At 40.6% G+C, this 22,386-nt stretch overlaps 1 protein-coding gene across 1 annotated transcript in view; it reads left to right on the top strand.

Moving 5' to 3' along the window:
• CACHD1 (cache domain containing 1) overlaps positions 1-22,386 on the top strand; it is a 228,958-nt gene that overhangs the window by 150,763 nt on the left and 55,809 nt on the right. Inside the window, exons 6-8 of the mRNA XM_006862460.1 lie at positions 1,160-1,376; positions 11,975-12,124; positions 18,147-18,380. Of these exons, the coding sequence (XP_006862522.1) occupies positions 1,160-1,376; positions 11,975-12,124; positions 18,147-18,380 (601 nt within the window). The remainder of the gene's footprint in view (positions 1-1,159; positions 1,377-11,974; positions 12,125-18,146; positions 18,381-22,386) is intronic.

The following is a 22,386-nucleotide window of genomic DNA, read 5'->3' as shown; positions in this document are numbered from 1 at the left end:
AAAAAAAAAAAAAAGCTGTCGAGTCAATAGCAACCCTGTACAGGGTTTCCGTGGCTATAAATCTTTACAGGAGCAGAAATCCTCATCTTTCTCCTGCAGAACAGCTGGTGGTTTTGAACTGCCAATCTTAAGGTTCACAGCCTGATTTGTAACCACTACGCTACCATAGCTCCTTCCTCAGAAACCCTATGTAGGGTCGCTATGTGTCTGAGTTAACTAATGGCAGTAGGTTTTAAGGTCTCTTACTGAGGCACTGTAGGATAAGCAGTCGACCATAAGGTCCATTTGAACCACAAGTCGGTGGTCCACACTCACCACCACTCCTCAGAAACCTTATACAGGGTTGCTGTAAGTCAGAACCTACTCAAGGGCACGTATCAACAAAAACTAATCAGCCATGACTTTCACAGTGGAAGTTATGCTGATGAGAAGTGTGAGGGGGTTTGGATGTTATGTTGAACTGTATCTCAGGATTAATGGGAGGTGAAAGCAAAGGGAAGGGTCTAAATTTTGCTAGTCTCCAGAACAGTTCAGTGATAGGTGTGTTTACAACTAGCAGTAACTTATTACCTGTGGACATTTTCTACTTCATCATTATGACTTTTTCAACCCCAAAGGTTTTGCTTAGTAATCCAGTTGTTTAAAACTTACACCCCATGCCCCTACTCCAGTCCCTCAGCTTAAAAATCAAGATGGTCAGTGTATTTCCTGGAGTCCTGGTGTGGTGCTGAGGAATAAAGCACTGGACTGCAGAATCAGTTTGAATCACAAGGTTAGCAGTTCAAACTCATTAGCCACCCCTTGGAAGCCATATACAGGGTCACTATGAGTTGGAACTGACTTAATGTCACCTAACAACAAACATACTTCCTAAGATTTTTCTCTGCGTGAAATAATTTGTTGTTTTTGTTGTAGTATATGAACACTACATTGCTGATTTCATCTTGGAGCAAATACCAAACTGTAGATTATTTTCCCTTCTTACTCAATCTTTACTAATCTTGTTCAATTTAGATAGATTTTTGCCTTGGGCATTTTTAAACTCCCAGAAACTGTTATAGACCTTCTCACTCCTTGGACTCTTCTGGAATGTAAAATAATAAGAACAAACAAACAACTTAAAGTGGTCGGATGACATGTTTCCTTTTCTTTCTTCCAGATTTCCGTGTTGACTGTAGCCGACACTGTCAGGACTTGCTCACTGGACCAATGCTATAAGACGTTCCTGTCTCCTGCCACCAGTGAGACTAAAAGGAAAATGTCTACCTTCCTGAGCAATGTCAAGTCTTCTGACAGTCCCACCCAACATGCAGTGGGATTCCAAAAGGCATTCCAGCTGATCCGAAGCACAAACAATAACACAAAATTCCAAACAAGTAAGTGAATTCTCAGAGCCCATGTCAGCATAATTAAGTACTGTCAAGTAGGTTTTGGCTCACAATACCTTATAGGGTTTCTGAGGCTGTATCTTTCTCCCACAGAAGGATGGAAGATTGAAACTACTTACCTTGAGGTTAGCAGCCCAAATTATGCTACCAGGGCTCCTTTGTCAGCATGATGTTGTTGTTAAATGCTGTTGAGTTCGATCCATAGCAACACTGTATAGAGTTTGCGAGGAGCGACTAGTGAGTTTGAACCACCGACCTTGCAGTTCAAACTGATTTTTCAGTCAGCGCACTAACCCACAGTACCACACCAGGACAAATCTGGCACAAAAGATATATAATGTTGTTGTTGTTGAGTGCCATCGAGTCGGTTCTGACCCATAGCAACCCTGTACAGGGTTTCCGAGGCTGTAAATCTTTACGGGAGCCGAAAGCCTCGTCTTTCTCCCGGGAGCGGCTGGTAGTTTCAAACTGCTGACCTTGCGGTTCACAGCCCAATTCGTAACCACTACACTACCAGAGCTCCTTATAATACTATGTTTAAAAAGTTGGGGGTTTTCACTTGAAAGGACAAGTAGACCAGCCTGGAACAGCTAGAGGAGCAGAAGATATTTCTTGAAAGAAAGAGTAGCAGGAAAAATCCAAAACAAAAATGTCAGTTTGATTGACTACTATAAGAACAAGCAAGTTGTTTGCCTAGGAGTCATCAAGGCAAGCAATCAGGTCCCTTCAGAAGAAACACCCCTCCAAGACTGAAACTCAAAGCTTGCTGGCAACCACATTGGTCTCCTGGTGAGTTGAATAGGGGGAAAGCAGCAATGAAGATATGGGCTGAGTTCAGCCACCTTCAATAGACACATGTTGACCTGAAGATGAGAGAGAGAAGAGGAAGGGCTGGTTGGTCTGAAAGTGGTGAGACCTGGGGACACCGGAGCCCATGGACTAGGATATAGCCACAGAGAACTAAAGCTGAGAGCAAAGCGTTCAGCTGACATGAAGTGAGAGGAGATGCACTAGAACACCCAAGCTGCGAACCGCAAGGTCAGCAGTTCAAAACTACCAGTTGTCCAGCAGGAGAAAGATGAGGCTTTCTTCTCCTGTACAAGTGTTTGATGAACTTGGCCTGTAATTATTGATATAGTAGCTCAAAATACCAACTGAGAGCAAAAGAATCTTCATATCAAGGATCAGTCCTATCCCCTCTATATACAGGGTTGATAGGGACAGGCAACTTAGACCTTGGCTACTTAAAATGGAGGAGCTATAAAGGCATGAAGTGACTGGCTTACAAGTTTTCAAGAGGGAATTTCGTTTCAGAGGTTGCAGGGGAAGGCAGAATCCCCACTGAATAGTATTCATCTTGTCTAAAAGGGTCTGGTGAAAAGAGATGGGGACAAGATTCTTATAATTCAACAGTGAGTAATTATTATCATGACTACTGTAAAGGCAGAAGTTTTGTAACAAAAAGAGGGGAGTAGTTAATCTTACAGTCCAGGAAGAGAATACCCTAGGACCATCAAGGGAAAAGAGCATGAGTAGAATGTGGGACCCTATCCAGTGAAGCAGGGACACTAGAGAGAGAGACAGAGATGAGGATGTGGAGAAATAGAGCACCTGAGGACTCTAGACTCATGGGAAGAGAAAGGCTGTGTGCTGGAGGCCAGGTGCTAGTGTCCAGGAGGCAGATTTGCAGAATGTGCCCTTTGATTGTATAAATGATTATATATATTCCTGAGTGTTTTTGTGTACATCCCAAAAAACAAAAAACAGAGGGAATAGAAGCGCAAATACTGTTGAATGATGATGCATGGAGGGGATTGTAATCGTTGTAATGAAAGGATGAGTGTAAAACTGATGTTCCCCCATGTAAACTATCACTCAATCCACAATTAAAACTTTAAAAAAAATTTTTTGGTTTGTTTGTTTGTTTGTTTGATTTGATTTGTGATCAGATTTTCATGTATTGTGGTAATAGTCATCTAATCTTACTAAATTTTATCTTTTCTCATTAAAGATAGAAAAGATAAAATTTATCTTTTTTTACTCTTCTTTCTCCTTTATGAAGAACATATCTCCATTTCTGTCCCAAAAGAATACTCACATCCTTTTTAATGCTAATCATCGGCCCTGCCTCCTCTTTGACTTGGAGTGGATGTGCACATGAATGATGCAGCAGGAATCCTTTCCTTGATCCTTCCTTCCTTCTAACCAGCTGCCTTTTAGATGAGTGTGGCCCTAATGCAAAGGGACTCTAATTTAATTTTCAGGTATTAAAGAAAATCTGGAATTGGAATGCATGCTAGAGTAAAGGATATTTGAATTGGACTCATACTTGGACACTGTTAAAAGGAATCTATGTGATCTTCCTTTCATATAAAAATGTGTTTGTAGTTTGGGTGTTTGTTTTAGGGTTCGTTTTTTAAGAAAATGATTGTATCCTGTTGAGATGCACTTTCATGCTTTTTACTGTACCTGCATTTAAACTGAGAAAGCATTGCTGAATCCCAAGCACAGAGACTGGTACGTGGTGGGGGGTGGGGGTGGGGCTTAAAAGGAGGAAGCTACTTTAATGATTATAACTAATGATGGTAGGTGTTGAATTCATTTTTAGTTCCTGCATAGCAAAAATACTACAAACTCAGCTGCTTAAAACAATATACTTCTAGTATCTCGTCGTTTCTGTGAGTTAGGAGTTCACATACAGCTTATCCAGATCCTCTGTTCAGGTTCTCACAAGGCTGTAACAAGGTGTCTTACCAGAAACTAAGTGTTCCATTTCAGACTCATGTGAGTGTTAGCAGAATCCATTCCCCTGCAGTTCCGTTAGCCTGCTTCTTCTTCAAGGCCAGCAGGAGACCGACCATCTTTTGAAGGGTTTACCTGATGAACAAGCCCACGCAGACTAATCTTCCTTTTGATTAAGTCAGAGCCAACTGATGGGAACCATAATCAACTGATTATGTATTTTTACAGTGGTAGTTCCCCCAAACTACGCAACCCCACCCCAACCCCACACTTTTGTCTCCTTACATACTTTATTTTTGTGGGTGCATTATGTGCAAAAAATATGGTAATTACAGCTGCAAAATTTCTTTGCCATATTATGTAGCTTAATCATGGGAGTGACGTCCTATCACCTTTTCCAAGTCTATTGGATAGAAGCAAGTTACAGGTACTACCCACATTCAAAATGAAATTAGATGAAGGTGTGACTCTTTGGGGTCATCTTAGAATTCTCTCTACCAACTGTTCACATGCCAGTATTGCAGAATGACTGAACGTAAGGTTACGCATGGGTCAGCATGACCAGCAAATAGTCTGACTTAAGTATTCAGTGGATATTGGCTAGTTTACCAGTTTTACAAGCCAGTTGCTATTTACCTCTCAAAGATTATCACTAGAAGTACTATTTTCACTTGGTTCAATTGCTGAGCTATCATAAAGGCTTTGGTCCCCTTTTGGTAATTACACAGTTAAAAAGTTGACAAGAAATTCTAGAATCAGATGCCTACCATGGCCAGGTAGTTAGTATTGTTGTTGTTGTTAAGTGCTATTGAGTTGCTTCCGACTCATAGGGACTCTGTATAGGGTTTCCAAGGAGCAGCTGGGTGGGTTTGAAGTGCTGACAGTGGTTTGCAGTCCAGTGCTGATCCTACAGTGTCACACCAGGAAGCAGGGGGTAAGATAATGGGGATTGTTTAGGACAACATAGAAAGTTAAAGAGTGCATGCTCAGCTACAAACTGACCATCTGGCCTGCTTCATCGTTACTGCTGTGCTGAAATACCTTCCCAATGTTGCCAGATCTTATTTTATAAGAAGCCAGAAATCTGGATTTTTATGTGAAGTCTCGGCATTTTCAAATGTTGACATTTGTTCCTGCTTTAAAACAGTGAATAGAGACCTCATTAAACCTCTTCTCACATACCTTCCTGCCGGTTAGGAGAAAAGTGCATTGATGGGAGGCATTTCTCCTGTAAATCCTTGTTCCCACCTCCTCTCAATGTAAGTTAACAAAAAGCAATAAGAACAGCGACTGCCCCAGGTTGGGGCAGATTTTGATGTGGTTTTTTTTTGTTGTTGTTGTTGTTGTTTTTGTTTTTTGTTTTTTTTTTTAATGTGATGGGGACCTCTTTTAAGGCCAGGAAGATATTTCTGTGAATAAGATTAAGCCCACAGGTCTCCGGTTTATAGCTTGCAATGACAGTTCAAGGGGAAAGGAACTTGAATTAGATTGTATAAAGAAATATTTGAGGAATTTGGGTGTTCCGTTCCTGAAGGAAAGGTTTCAAGGTGTTCTCAGCAATATAGTACCCATGTGGTTAAGTTCTAAAGCCCAGATCATTATGTGACGATAAAGGATAGCCACATCAGATCACAAAATGGTGAAGGGCTGTAGCATTCCCGAGCATCTTTACATAACTGCCAATGACATCATTTCATGCTGCCAAACCATCAAGCATGACCCAGCCAAGGTGACCCATAACCCTCACCGTTAGAGCCCGGGCTACTCACACCTCACCCAGGCATTAGTTACTGCCAGACGTCCATCATTAATGCACAAAATAGTCAGAGAGCAGATTGCTTACTATTGTTGTGAATGTGAAATGTCAGATAATGCGATAGTAAGTGAGGGGTAGGAGTACAGTGCATAAGTGTGTGGGCTTTTTATTTCAACCTATGTGGGCTCAAATTCCTACTCTGGAATTGTTCTAACCTTGTGAACTTACATAAATTATTTGATTTCTTCAGAGCTGGTTTCCTCATGTGTAAACTAAAGATGATAATAAGATCCAGGATTCTGTGTCTGGCACAATAAATATCAGTTGTAGTAATTACAATATTCTATTTCCTACAGGACTTCCAGCTCCAGCTAAACTAAAGCAGATATGCCAGACTGCTATGAATAGCCCCAAACTCCAAACAGTGACTAGTAGCTCTGTCTACAGCATAGTGAGGCGTGTATGTAGCCCTCCTAGAAGCTCAGACTAGACATTACTGCTTCTGTTCATGCCACAGGCATTTATTTGATCTTTGTTGTATCCCTGGTATGGTGCTGTAGGATAAGAACTGGACTGCTAACCTCAACATCAGTGGTTCAAGCCCACTAGCTGCTCCTTGGAAACGATACACAATATCACTATGAGTTGAAACTGATTTGATGGCACTTTACAACAACACCATCATGTACTTGGCCCTATTATAGACACCATGGAGTTAGGGTTGGGAGTATTCTAATCAATAAGATCCTGAGATGGCACATAAACAGCAACAACATAAAGTTTTTGTTTTAATTATTCTATTCCTGAAAATACAGTATCTGTCCCAAATAGTTACTAAACTATGTGAACAGAAACTGCAGATCATAAATCACTGTAGCATTGCATCAGCTAGAAGTTCTACACCTTTGATTCAGTCCTACAACAGATATATAACTAATATCATCAAATGTTGTTGTTTCTGAGTTTGTCTTATGGGGTGGCTGTTTGATGAATTCTTTTATAGCAGAATGAATTGGTTAGGAATAGGGATTCTGAACCAGTTAATTGATACTAACAACAACATTATTCATAAGAATGCTTAAAATTCCACTAACTGATAAGTAGGGAAGAAGTGTGCTGATAAGTAAAAAAAATAATAAATCTGACCAAATTTGACAGGCCTGATATCTAAGAATGGAAAGAAGACTTTGCATGTGGATGGAGTGGGAGTGGAGTCAGGTGCCAGGGTAAGGACAGATGCTTAGAGTGTGTCTTACTGTTGGCACAGAAAGAAAATGGGTATGGTTCCTACAGGAGCCTGTGTGCTGTGGGCCTTCTCACTTCCAAACACAAGTCTGTGCACTCAATCTAGCTCTCAGAGAGTTTCATCCAGAATCATAAAGCAAAATGAGAAAACTCAGAGTTCACTTTTAGACCAGTCAACCAAGTTTGTGCAGTAATTGCTTCTTCATGATGTCCTTCACGGTGGGGAGAATACAGCCCTGGTGGCACCTGGCTGATAAAAAAATCATCACTTTGAACCCATAGCCTCAGTGTGGAGGAAAGGTGGGGCAGTCTGCTTCTGTAAGCATTGTAGCCTTGGAAACCCTATGGCGCAGTTCTACTGTGTCCTATAGGGTTGCTATGAGTTGGAATTGACACAACAGCAATGGTTTGGGGTTTGGTTTCCTCATATTATAGGTAGACCTGATGTGGCACAGTAGGATCAGCACTGGACTACGAACCACAAGGATGGTAGTTCAAACCCACCAACTGCTTCTTGGAAATCCTATACAGGGTTGCTGTGAGTCAGAACTGATTCAACAGCACTTAACAACAACATAGATAGGTCTGCGAATATATTTGATTTCCCCCCACTGGGAGTCAAACAGTATTTTTTTTTTTTTCTCATGAGTCTGAAATTTAAATGAGACCTTTAGGATCCTGATGAAATCATTTACAACACTGAAAAAAATGGTCACCTAATTTAAAACAGAAATATTCCTATAATAAGCTTATGGCATTGTTTTGTTTTGCTTTGCTTTGCATCAGCATCCATTTAAACTTTGGTGATTATTTAATTATTACAATTTAAATTTGTAGTTAATGTCATTTAGTAAATTATTCAAGCATCAAAATTAGCTTTAAAACTTGTTTGAATACTAAGCCTTAACGGTGAGCAAGAGATAGAAACCTTGAATGCATTTATTTCTTTGAGACAAATGTTATAATTATTCTTATTACTCTATTCAGTTGTCTACAGAATTGATAGACTAAATTCATTACTCAATTTGCATAATAAAGACATCAAAAGTTAAAAATATAGAATTTTACCAATGGAAAATTGAAGCATTGCATGCATCTTCATCATTATGAGGGTAATTTGTTAAAGGTTAGTCATATCTATGACTATGTAACAAATGATCCCGTCTTTTAGTAGCTTAACACAGCAAACTATTTTTATCTTAGTCTTTGTAGGTTACCATAGTGGGATGCTTTGGCTTGGTATCTCTCATGAAGTTGCCATCAAAACATCAACCAAGGCTTCCATCATCTCAAGTTCAAATAGGGTGGGTCCACTCCCAGCCTCACTCCTGTAGTGGCTGGTATGACTGAGAACCTTGTATCTCCAGAGGACAGTTCAGAGCATACTAGCTAGATTTCCTCAGAATGAGGTATCCCCCAAGGAGGAAGCCACAGTCTTTTTGTAAGCCTATCTTGCTCTTGACATCCCTTCACCTCTGCAGCATTCCAGTCATGAGAAATGACTCCACTAAATGCATACCACATCATGTGGCGGCAACTACACAAGGACATGAATCCCAGGAAGCAGGATCTTTGGGAGGCCGACTTGGAGGTTACCTACCATAGTAATTATAAAGTAACCATCAATTAAATGACAAAAATAGGAAGCTGAAGAAATGAGCATATATCATATTAAACATAAATAAAAAGATAAACTTTTGTAGTTCTTGTTTAGTGCCATTGAGTTGGTTCTGACTCATAGTAGCCCTTTATAGAGGTTCCAAGGAACAGCTGGTGGATTTCAACTGCCCACCTTGTGGTTCACAATTCGGTTCTGAACCTATATCACCACATAAATAGAGAGACTCAAATCATCTCTTATTAGAAAGCTAATGTATAAGCCAAGCGCTCTTCCCTTCCCTCCGTTTATTAAAAGTGGTTATTCAGTCTCTGCTTGTAAGTTTCCAGTGATTTATATCATCACGTTTATTTTTTAGTAGATCTATTTGGCAGAAAGTTCTTCACAGTGAGGCAAACGTACTTCTCTACTAATGAATTCTATTTGGAGAATAGTTTTTTTGTTTGTTTTTTTTAAAATGTTTTTGTTGTGTATTGAGTGATAGTTTACATAGCACATCGGTTTTCCACTCATCGTTTTAAGCTCCTCCGTGCATCATCATTTAACAGTATTTGCTTCTATTCCATTTTTGGTTTTGTTGGGTTTTTTTGTTTTGCAAGGGAATGTACACCAAAATACTCAGGAATATGCAATAATTTAAACAACCAAAGGACACATTCTGCAAGCCTGCCTCCTGGCCACCAGCACACAGCTTTTCTCTTTCCATGAGTCTAGAGTCACTGCGAAGTATGAGTATTCCAGAACACTTAATTGTGCTCATGAGGAATCTGTACCTGTACCAAGAAGCAATTGTTTGAACAAAACATGGGAACCCTGAATGGTTTAAAATTTAAAAAGGTGTGCGACAAGATTGTATTCTTTCACCATACTGATTCATCCTGTATACTGAGCAAATAATCTGGGAAGCTGGGTTCTATGAAGAAAAACGTGGCATCAGGATTGGAGGAAGACTCATTGACAACCTGCGATATGCAGATGATACAACCTTGCTTGCTGAAAGTGAAGAGGATTTAAAGCATTTACTGATGAAGATCAAAGAGCACAGCCTTCGGTGTGGATTATAACTCAATGTAAAGAAAACAAAAATCCTCACCACTGGACCAGTGAACAACATTCTTATCAACGGAGAAAAGATTGAAGTTGTCAAGGACTTCATTCTTCTTGGATCAATCAACACTCACGGATCAAGATAATCAAATGAAATATTGTATTAGGCAAATGTGCTGCACAAGACCCTTTTTTAAGTGTTGAAGAGCAAGGATGTCAGCTTGAGGACTAAGGTGAGCCTGATCCAAGCCATGGTATTTTCCATAATCCCATATGCATGCGAAAGCTGGGTAGTGAATAAGGAAGACTGTAGAAGAATGGATGCTTTGAGTTATGGTGTTGAAGGAGAATATTGAAAGTGCCATGGGCTGCCAAACGAACCAATAGATCTGTTTTGGAAGAAGTGCAGCCAAAGTGCTCCTTGGAGGCTAAGATGCCAAACTTCATTTCTCATACTTCAAACATATTGTCAAGAGCGACCAGTCACTGGAGAAGGATATCATGTTTGGTAAGGTGGAGGATCAGAGAAAAAGAGGAAGACCCCCAATAAGATGGATTGTCCAAGTGGCAGCATTGATGGACTCAAGCATGGCAACAGTAGTGAGGTTGGTCCAGGATCAGGCAGTGTTTCGTTCTGCTGTGCATAAGATCGCTATGGGTCGGTACCAACTCAATGGCACCTAACAACAACAGAGTCTTCATCTGCTCTCTCTCTCCCTGTCCCCATCTCTGCCCCCATTTCTGGTGTCGCTGCTTCTCTGGATAGGGTCTCACATTCCACTCATGCTCTTCCCCTTAATGGTCTTAGGGTCCTCAGTTCCTGGACTGTAAGATGAACTACTCCCCTTGGAGTGTGGTTTTAATATTGAGTCATAAGTGCTACTCAGAACAATAGGAGGGTTTGGCTTTGACTTTTTTTGTGTGTGTTAGAGTTTCTTTCTTTTTTCTTTCCCTCCATTTGTCAATCACTCGTTTACTTAAACCCATCACTTAAATTAACTGATTAGTCCTTACAACAACCCTACTCAATAAGTGTGATCATTATTCCTATCTTATAGGCAAAGAAATGTAGGTGTAGAGAAATTAAGGAATGTGTTTATATTACCCAAACACTGCTTGTTAAGTAGCAGAGCTGGGATACAACAACCTGGCTCAATGATTCAGGTTTTTATAATTCAACTATACCAATTGTGTTTTTTAAAAACAAAAGTATAACTAGAGATACTTACATAGAACCAAGTCACTTTTCATTCCTCAAGAGCCCCTGGAGCAACCCCATTTTAAAGCCTCCAAAACCCCCAACCAAGTCCATTACCATTGAATCTAACCCAACTCTTAGCCACCCTATAGAACCGAGTAGTACTGCCCCATAGGGTCTTCAAGTTCAAAATGCTTGTCCATAGTGGTGATCCGTAGTAACTGACCATCTTAGTTTCTCGGTGATGCTGTAGCAGAAATACCACAAGTGAGTGGCTTTAATGAACAGAAATTTATTTCTTGCCTGTGGGAAGGTTGAAGTCCAAATTCAGGTCTGAGGCTCTAATGGGGAGTGTTCTCTCTCTGTCAACTTTTGGAGGAAAACCTTGTCCCTGCTTTTCTAGCCCCTTTGTTCCTCCGTTCCTTGGCAATTTTCATGTGATACATGTCTTTCCCGTATTTACACTTGTTTGTCTCTGTGTCTATACTATTTGTTTTGGTTTTTTTTATTTCAAGTGATTAGATATAGCATACGTACTACTGATAAGACCTCATTAAAACAAGGATAGGGGTCAGGACTCCATCACACATTTTGGGGAGAACACAATTGAATCCATAACACTAGGAAGATGTTAGATAGTGTTCTCCATATCAGAAAGCAGGAAAAATTCCCATTTAGGATTGTTAAGTTCCCACAACTGAGGGTGTCTAGAGGAAACTGCCTTCTTTTATCTGGCAAATGTATTAAGAATATGGCTTTACCTGGCACTGGATAAATGAAGCCTCATTGTCTACAAAGGGCAGATGGGCGAGAAACAGATGCAAAGAGATGAAAGTCACAGCATGGACTAGGATGGAATAGAAACAGTGGACCAGGCAGGTCCTTGAGGCAGAAAAGTCCAGGGAAAATGAAATAGAAACTGAACTATCGCCTTTAGGCAGAATCTAAATGTAACATTCAATTTATGTGTTTTTGTTTAGATACAGACATGGTCATAATTTACCTGTCAGCTGGCATTACATCAAAGGTCTCCTCAGAAGAAGATAAAAAGGCTACTCTCCGAGTCATCAATGAAGAAAATAGCTTTTTAAACAACTCTGTGATGATTCTCACCTATGCCCTCATGAACGGTAGGTAGTACTTTGAGAGTGTTCTCTCAGATGAATGTTTTCCTCTAAGTGTATGCTGCTGTTTTATAAAGAACCGCACCGATGTGCTTTGATGAAGTGTATACAGAGAGAGGTAACCAAGCAACTTCTTTCCCATGCATCTGTTTCTGTAGCTAACTTTGGGATTTGGGCCACATGTTTGGATGACACTTTCTCTTCATCTCTCTCTCTTTCTAACCAATTGCTTATTTTACAACCTTCTACAGCTATGTGACCTTGCAGAAGATTTGGTATGTCTCCATCTATACCAGTTCTCCTTCATATTCCAGTTAGCTAAGGGTTTGATACCTTATGGAAGTTACTCATTTTTCTCACTCGTTTAAGATGCAAGAAACCAAACCACTGTCCTACATTCAAGGCTGTGAATTTAATCTGATGCCTGCTCTGCCACATTCTGTACCTCAGCTTCCTGATCTATAAAATGGAGATATGAATGATCTACTTTCTAAGGTTGTCATGAAGCTCAGAAATGTACATTAAACTCCCAGGACCATGGCTAGCACTTGCTGTTGTTGTTAGGTGCTGTCCAGTTGGTTCTGACTCATAGTGACCCTGTGTACAACAGAACAAAACACTGAAGCGTCCTGTGCCTTCCTCAGAATTGTTGTTAAGCTTGAACCCATTGCTGCTGCCACTGTGCCAATCCATCTGTTGGGGGTCTTCCTCTTTTTCGCTGACCCTCCACTTTTACAAAGCATGATGTCCTTCTCCAGTGACTGGTCCTTCCTGATAATATGTCCAAGTATGAAAGACGAAGTCTCGCCACCCTGGCTTCTAAGGAGCACTCTGGTTGTACTTCTTCCAACACAGACTTGTTTGTCTTCCTGGCAGTCCATGGTTCTTATCCAACACCATAACTCAAATGCATCAGATCTTCTATAGTCCTCTTTATTCATTGTCCAACTTTCACATGCATATTAAGCAACTGAAAATACCTTGGCTTGGATGGCTAACCCTCCACTTTTACCAAGCATTATGTCCTTCACCAGGGACTGTTCTCTCCTGATAACATGTCTGAAGTCTGAGAGACAGTCTCGCCATCCTGGCTTCTGTTCAGTAAATGGTGCTCGTTGAATATGTGGAGCCCTGATTGGCTAGGTGTTTAGCTGCTGGGAGGTCAGTGGTTGGAATAAAGCCAGAGGTTTCACTGAAGAAAACACCTGACACTTTGCCTCTATGAAGAGTGCCATCACGGAAACCCGAGGGGGCTAGTCTGCTATGCCCTTATGTCCAACAACTTGAAGACACCTAACAACAGTTGATTTTGTTGTTCTTAAATGAGACAGTGTATGTAAAAAGACTTATTTAGGAAACTGTCCTTAGTTTGAGGCTCTCTGCAGTGTTGTCTCTACCGACCCCTTACTACCTTGCTTTTCTTCTACAGAACCTTCTTCTTCAGGCCTCTAACCCTCAGGTGGCCATCTGCTCTTGTTTTTAGAGACCGTATCTTGAGTCAACAGCCCTTTCAACCTATGTGTGCTTTTTAAAATGTCTGTGCTTCTGAATTTCTGTGGAGAGAGCTGTGGGGTGTTAGGAACCATGGTTCTTAGAGACTTTGATGTGGCGATTAAGGAGCCATGGTGGCACAGTGGGTTAAGCATTGAGCTGCTAACTACAAGGTAAGCATTTCAAACTCACCAGCTGTTCCACAGGAGCAAGAGCAGGCTGTCTGTTCCCATAACAATGTGCAGTCTTGGAAACCCTAGGGAACCGTTCTATTCTGTCCTATGGGTCGCCATCAGTTGGAATCGATGTGAGGGCAGTAAGTAACTAAGGATCACTTGAGTTGTTTTTCTGAATGCAGATTCCAAGGCCCAGCCCTTTGATTCTTTTGCAGACCTTCTCTGATGTGGAGTCCAGCATCTGTGTTCCAACCAGCAGTGTTTCTTTTCCAGGTGATCTGTAGGCCACACCAGGGAGCAGACAGGCTCTAGTGTCCCGTGATCCTGAGTTCTACTCTGCATTTACTCACTAAGTGGTTTTTGGAAAATTCTGAAATCTCTGTAGACATCAGTTTCATCTGTAAAATAAGAATAGTGAAATTTTCTTCAGGAGGTTTTTGGGATAATAAACAAAATATGATATGTTCAAAGTTCTTAGCACCAAACCACAAATTCAAACTTTGTTGCCATCAAGTCAATTCCAACTCATAGTCAGACTTCACAGAACAGAGTAGAACTTCTCCATGGACTTTCCAGGGTGTAAATCTGTATGACCTGTGGAATGGCTGGTAGGTTTGGACCTCTGACCTTTCAGTTAGCAGCTGAGCACTAATCACTGGGCCACAAGGGCTCCTTCTTCTTAGCTGTTGTTGTTGTTGTTGAGTTGGTTCTGATGCACAATAACCCTATACAGTGTTGCCAAGAAGCAGCTGGTGGATTTGAACCACTAACCTTCTGGTTAGCAGTCCAGTACTTATCCTACAGCACTACAGCAGGACTCCAAACTTCTATAGCATTTCTTATATTGTTGTTGTTATTTTGTAAAGTACCATCGTGTCAGTTCTGACTCGTAGCAACCCTGTACAGGGTTTCCACATGGTGGCTGGTGATTTTGAACTACCGACCTTGTGATTCAAAACAACCTTGCAGTCCAGTGCTTTATCCTCTGATGCCACACCAGGACTTCTTAGCATTGTTGTTGTTACGTGCCATCAAGTCGATTCTGACCCACAGTGGCCCTATAGAGGGTTTCCAAGGAGCAAGTGGTGAGCATGAACCACCAACCTTGCAGTTCAAACGACGTTGCAGTCTGACGCATTGGCCCACAGCACCACACCAGAATTCCATCTTATCATAGTATCTGGTAAATAATACTTCTTAGCATTGTTGTTGTTGATAAGTGCTATTGAGTCAGTTCTAACTCATTGCAGTTGGTGGGTTTGAACTGCTGACCTTGTGGTTCACAGTCCAGTGTTGGTCCTACAGTGCCACGCTTGAAGCCAACTCCTTAACTGTGCTGTTGTTCAATGCCATTGAGTCAGTTATAATGACCCTGTATAAGGTTTCCAAGGAGCAGCTGATGAGCTTGAACTGCTGACCTTGCAGTTCAAACTGACCTTGCAGTCCAGTACATTGACCTGAAGCACCAACTGGTAAATAATAGGTCCTCAAGGAGTCCTGGTGTGGCACTGTGGGCTAATGCGGCAGATGGCAAAGTCATCTGAACTGCAAGGTTGATGGTACAAGCTCACCAGTTGCTCCTTGGAAATCCTATACAGGGACATTATAGTTAGGAATCAACTTGATGGCACTTCACAACAACAAAGCCAGTCGAATAAGGGGATGAAAGATTGTGTGATTGCCTGTCTCAGACAGTACAGGTAGGTCAGAGTTGGAGGCACTTCTTTAGCATCTCTAACTAGCATTTGGTCCAGGGCTAGCTCTCTTGTTCAGTTTCTGTGTCCCTAGTATCTTGTGCTTTCTTTTGTCCAGCATATAAAGTATTGTGTCCACATATTTTTCTTCCCTTCCCTAAGAATGTGAACTTTGTAGGCATAAATCTTATTTTTCTTTGTATTCTGAGCTCTTAGCACAAGATGGGGCACAGATGTGGATGGCCTATGTTTGCCTATGGTACAAGTCCTTGAGTGTTGGCTATTGCTCTATTCTCTTGTAGTTTCTTTCTCTCCTTGCTTGCTATTTATCATCTGTCATTCTTCTAAATCTTCCTGTCTGTCTCTTGTGCACTTGCTGGCGCCCAGAGAATTCTATCCTTAAAAACCTCTATTTAATCCCTCTAACCATCCTTATCTCTTCTCTTTCTCCCTTTAAACTAGCCAGATATTCTCACTGCCACACTGTTCTCTCTTCAAATGTCATCTCTGAGTATTGTTCACTCAAGTAGACTCATTTTCTTGTATTATCAGTCATGGTTTAAATTGGGAGACAGAACCACCTTGAGAACTTTAGAATAGAGAATTTATTATCAGAATTAGTTTATAAAGAAATGTGGGAGCGACTGAGGAAATAAAGGTCAAGGTAAAAAGGCAATTCAGAGAAAATGTCGTAACCAGCTCTAGCGTAGGTGAGCAAATCAGGACTTACAGAGAATTCTGGAAGCTTGGGAACACCCCACTGTAAGAGACAAGGCCGTTTAGCAGGCCTATTAGAGAAGTCTGGGAAGTTGTTGAATTTCTAGCTGCTACCTGGGTGAGTTTTCCTGGGTTGCTACTGGTAAGTCAGCAGTTGGGAGTGAGCTGTATACAGCAAGAAAAAGGGGGGTAGATCCTTTAATCCTCAGTATCTCTTGACTTGTCTCTCACCATCTTTCACTTTGCCTCCCAAATTTCACACCACTTCCCTTTTGGCCAACTTTAACCTGGAAGCATATAGGGAAGGAAATTCTGGGAAATGTAGTCCCCAGCATAGTCATGTTGGCAGTAGAACAACCCAGCACAACTTAACCTGTCACTCTGTTGCTTAACATTTTATGATGGGCTGGCACAAAATGCCCAATCCTTGATAACCTTCCATCGCACACAGTTCCTTTTGCCTAGATGTTCAAGTTTTTACATCATTTTTCTTTTGCATTTTGAGAAAGTCAAACAATACATGACAAAGGAAGGATGTGTTTATTTCTTAAATCACCTCCTCTTATCATCTGCCTTTGGCAAGCTGCTCAAGGGTAGAAAGCCAGGAATCAGTCATGCTGTTTGTGTTTGTCCTTTACAGAGAGAACCCACTCAACCTCCCCCAGCTCTGCCCTGTGCTGATCAAAGAGAACAAAAAGTAACCTGATATTGACTTAATTTAGCTCATGTATTTCCCCCTTTCTTTTAGCATTGCACGAGTGAAGTGAAAACCACGTTCTTTTAGTATACATTTTTTACAAAACAAAATATGAGTAGGTTTCAAAAAGTTTGTAGAAAAATTCCATTATCTTTTCATTCCAATTTTCCATGAATTTTTTGTAGTCCCTTCATAGATCCATTAGATTCCACCACATCTTTAGAAATGGACCAGCAAAGCTCAAAGTGTGTTCACTTCCCATTTAGAAATGAAGATGCATGGAGTAGTTGATATAGATACTGTGGTTGCTTCAGATTCTTTTAAATTACTGAGCAGCTCGTGTTTGCTATTGAAACCATCAAGAACATGATGGTTCTTTTTAAGCTAACTGGTAAAATCTCAGTGGTGACTGAAATCATTTGAATTTGTTTACAGTGGTACCCATACCCATATGCATTCAGTTACTAATCCTTTTGACTGTGTTCTGGCAATAGCAGACTTTAAGAAAAAAAAAAAAGATTTATTAACTTTATTTCTGTACTATTGATTACAGATGTTGTAGAACAATACATCCCACTATACCTGAATCCTTTATAACAAGTTTTTCAAACCTTCTAAATGTAAAACAAAATACATTAAATAAATCAAATCCAGTATTATCCTAACAATATCAAACTTGAAAATGTTTGTAGTTAAAATGAGCGTAAAGTAACAGGGTTTGGGGCATCAATAAATGCAGCCCATAATTCCCTTTTTTCCATTTCATGAGACTTTGGAAAGTGTTTTACAGGCACAAGGTAAGGTAAAGCAAGAAATGGTAAACCTCTAACCTTTAAAACTTCATCTACTAATTTAAATTCAATGCAGATTTTTTCATCATTACTTGTGCTTTCAAATATTAAATGCAGAGAAATGATATACATTTTACAAATAAACTTTTCAAGGAGAACACTTCATGACTGAACATGACTGAACGGGACTCCTTTATTGACTTATGTGTTTTTCATCATTGCCTTTTGAAGAATTCCTTTGCCCTCTTGACTGTTTGAGGAAAAGGCCAGGCGTCTAGCTTTGTCCCTCAGCAGGAGACACTCTGCATCCTGAGTCTCTATTTTCCTTGTAAAGCCGCCTGCATGCCCTTGTGGGCACGGCAAGACCTCCTCCATGCCTTAATTAGCTCTCAGTGGCACCATATGGTATGGCTATAAGCTATTTCGGTTTACACATTGTCTTCTCTTGGCTTTCCATTTCAGATGGGGTAACTGGTTTGAAAGAACTGGCTTTTCTGAGAGATCTGGCTGAACAGAATTCAGGGAAGTATGGTATTCCAGACCGGACATGCTTGCCTGTGATGAAGGGCAGCATGATGGTGCTGAACCAACTGAGCAATCTGGAGACCACCGTCGGCAGGTTCTATACTAACCTTCCCAACCGGATGATTGACGAAGCTGTCTTTAGCCTCCCCTTTTCTGATGAGATGGGAGATGGTGAGTTTGGAGAAAACGTTCTGCTAAAGATGAGTTCCGCAAGACAATGATGTTTAGATGTTGTTTGTTGGTTGCAAGTGAACATCCATGGCTGTTCAAGGCTGTGGACATTCCTTTCTCTGGATCAGAGAGTTCCGTAGCCCCTGACTATGTGTCTTGTAGAGGAGATAGCCCCAGAGTTAGTATACATAATGGGTGTATCTTCTGTGGAGACTTTAAGGGGATTCCCTAGTACCCAAAAGTTAGTGAATTGGACAAAAGGCTAGCTTTACATAGCAGTTGGTGAATAAAGCTCAAAAATGCTTAGGATTCCACCTCAAAGGCAAGACAATAAGGTGTAGTCAAACAATTTGAGGTTAGGTAGCTGGTAGAGTTTCAAATTCCATTCAGCAGCATAAATTGTTGTCCTTGGTAAGTTATTTAATCTTGTCAATACTCAATTCTTTTCATCCGTAAAGGGGGATAAAAATTTTTCAGGTTATTAGGAGGATTGATTAGATAATATATGTAAGACTTGCTAGTGCCTGGCATACCACCCAATAATAATTACTGCTCTTTTTATGATTCTACATTATGATCCTATCACAAATTACTCATAGTATGATGTTAATAAAGTGTTTAACCTTCATATCATTCCATCTCCTTGCCTATAAAATGAGAAAAATAATAACTTCCTCAAGTTAATTGTGAAGATTAAATGAAATGATACGTGTAAAACATCTGGAATAATATCTGCCCAGCAGTATATACTGAATATAAAATCACACACTTTACTTTCCCTCCTCCATACTCTTGTTTGTCCCTTCCCCCCACCTTCCTTCCCTCTCGCCTTCCTTAACAGAGAAGATGGAAGAGGCAGACAGAAATCCTGACCATATAAAATCTTAGTTTTAAATTCCATTAACTAGCAACTCTCACAAATATTGTTACTCAAAGAAAACTCATATAATAAGCCTGCAGAAAGTGCATTTTCTAGAAACTAGGTAATTTGTTGTTATTAAATGTTGTCAAGTCAGTTCTGACTCATGGCAAACCTGTATAGGATTTCCAAGGAGCGACTGGTGAGTTTGAACCACTGACCTTGTGATTCAAGCTGACCTTGTGGTCTAGTATATTATCCTGCAGCACCACACCAGGATTTGAAACTGGATGTAATATTCTTTATAAGGAAGAAATATGGCAGCTACTGCCACATTTCAATTTTGTATTCTTCTAGTTTCTGACACAGGACTTGCATTGCTTTTGATTGTTGTTGTTAGGTGCCATCCAGTCGGTACCAACTCATATCAACCCTATGCACAACAGAACGAAACACTGCCCAATCCTGAGCCAACCTCACAATTGTTGCCATGCTTGAGCCCATTGATGCTGTCACTTTGCCAATCTATCTCTCTGGGGGTCTTCCTCTTTTTCTCTGACCCTCCACCTTACCAAACATGATATCCTTCTCCAGTGACTGGTCCCTCCTACAATATGTCCAAAGTATGAGAGACGAAGTTTGGCCATCTTGGCCTCCAAGGAGCACTCTGGCTGCACTTCTTCCAACACAGATCTGTTGGTTCTTTTGGCAGCCCATGGCACTTTCAATATTCTCCTCCAACACCATAACTCAAAAGCATTAATTCTTCTACGGTCTTCCTTATTCACTGTCCAGTTTTCGCATGCATATGAGGTTATTGAAAATGGCTTTTGGATAAGACTGTTTCCCATTGTAGGGAGAATATCAAGTCTTGAATACAAGTGATTCCTGTATCCATGTATTTAGCTCATGTTTTTTAGTGGTAGCCAAGTGTCATGCCAGGCAACTATAGGTAAGGTATGCATCCCACTCTCAACAAGCTTTTAAGTCTGATAAGAGTAAGAGATTAATAAATCATTTTCATTCCGTGTGACAGGTATGAAAATGAATTAAACCAAGTTCTGTGCAAGCACAGAGCAATAGACAGCCAAATTCTGTTACCAGGTAATGGTGTGTGATAGAGTATGACTCTTTCTAAAATTTATCTCTGCAATCTAGAGCTATTTTGAAGGCATTCAACCAATTCCTGTGCAAAACCTTTGACCCTTACATACCTGTTGTTGTTGTGCGATGCTGCCCAGTCGGTTTTAACTCATAGCAACCCTTTATAGGGCTTCAGAGGAGCAGTTGGTAAATTTGAACTGCTGATTTTGCAGTTTAAACAAACCTTATGGTCTAGTGCTTATCCTACAATGCCACACCAGATAGCGTAGCAGAAAATACCACAAGTGAATGACTTTAATGACCAGAAATTTGTCCTGTATTTCATAAGACTAGAAGTTCAAATTCAGGGCATTATCTTTATGGGAAGATCCTCTTTCAGGTTCTAGTTGTTGTTATTGTTAAGTGCCGTTGAGTCAATTCCGACCCATAGTGACCATGTATAGGGTTTCCGGGGAGCAGCTGGTGAGCTTGAACCGCCGACCTTGCAGTTCAAACAGCTTTGCAGTCTGGTGCATTAACCCACAGTGCCAGCAATCCTTGATGTGCCCGGACTTGTAACTGTTTCTTTCACCATTGTGATATGGTGTGTGTCTTCTCCTTGAGTGTGCCCTTTCTGTAAAACACCATTCAGAAGAGACTAGATTTAAGACCCAACCTACTTGTGTATGACTTCACCAACATAATACATCTGTGTTTAACAGGGTCACATGAACAAGATGCAGGAGTAAGGAATACAACATCCTTTTTCTGGGGGTGGGGCACAGTTTAATACCTAATGCTCTCCAAATGTGAGTCGTTGGGGCCTGTTTGATGACTGTCTAATCTCTGAGGACTATGCACTAGGTTTTGGTGATTGATTTACAAGTGTATTGTGCTTTCCTACTAGAGTATGTCTTTTGACCTTTTTTTTTTCAGTCCCAAAAGTTATTGGAAGACACCTTCTGAACTCTGATATAGAGACACTGTGTGTATGGAAACAAACCAATCTCATTGCCATCAAGTTGATTTCTGACTCACAGTAACAGAATAGAAGTGCTCCTTGAGGTTTGCAAGGCTATAATTATTATAGACAGAGTCCTGGTGTGGCACTATGGGTAAATGTGCTGGGCTGTAAAATTGGTTTCAACCACAAGGTCAGTGGTTCAAGCTCACCAGCTGCTGCTTGGAAGCCCTATACAGAGTCTCTATGAATCGGAACTAACTCTACGGCACTTAACAACAACAGTTAGTACAGAAGCAAACTGCCACATCTTTCTCCTGAAGAGAACCTTTCAGTCTGTGCTTATCCAGTGTGCCACCAAGCCTCCTCTGATTGAAATGGCTCTAATTCAAAACCTTAAGATAACAGTTCCTACACAGATTTCTTTGAAAAATTAGTTCTATGTGCATTTGGCTAAAATAGTGAATGCCTTTTGAGACTTTGATAATGTAGCCAGAGGTGACCATAATTATTTTACCATAATGGAATAAAGAATCTTGTCAGAATTGATGGTCGCAAAATAAGACTGTGTTTTTTTTTCTAAGGCTTTGTTCTGTATATAGCCAGAGGACAATAAAAATTTGAAATGACCATGCATTTCCAAGGCCAAGAGTTTCTGATGTCCTTTACTGCTCTGTGGCAGTTGCTGGAATCTTAGACTAAAGCATAGTGGGTGTGTGACCTCTGTCTCCATGCTGCCTCTCCAGACTGCCCACTTAGAGCCCATTCTTCTTAGAGCTCATTCTTCAAGGAAGACATGAGCAAAATTTTCATCCAAAATACACTTTTAAAACTTACTTAGTTTTTCCCCACAGAGCAGCTGGTGGGTTTAAACCACCAACCTTGTGGTTTTCAGCCCAATGCTTAAGCCACTATACCACTGGGGCTCATAAACTCTAAAATATGTACTATTTGACCCTCTACATAAAAGATTCTAGCCGCCTGGCCTAAGTGACCAGAAATGCATTCCTTTGGACACTTCGTGTCTCTTTCAGATATTTGGTTCTGTGTGGTCAGATAATATGATTCTGTACCACTGTAAGATTTTTTTTTTTTTTTTTTTT

Source organism: Chrysochloris asiatica, unplaced genomic scaffold (genome assembly GCF_000296735.1).
Source record: "Chrysochloris asiatica unplaced genomic scaffold, ChrAsi1.0 scaffold00048, whole genome shotgun sequence".
Lineage (NCBI taxonomy): Eukaryota > Metazoa > Chordata > Mammalia > Afrosoricida > Chrysochloridae > Chrysochloris > Chrysochloris asiatica.
The sequence above is the reverse complement of the archived record's forward strand: the minus strand, read 5'-3'. Positions and strand labels throughout refer to the sequence as shown.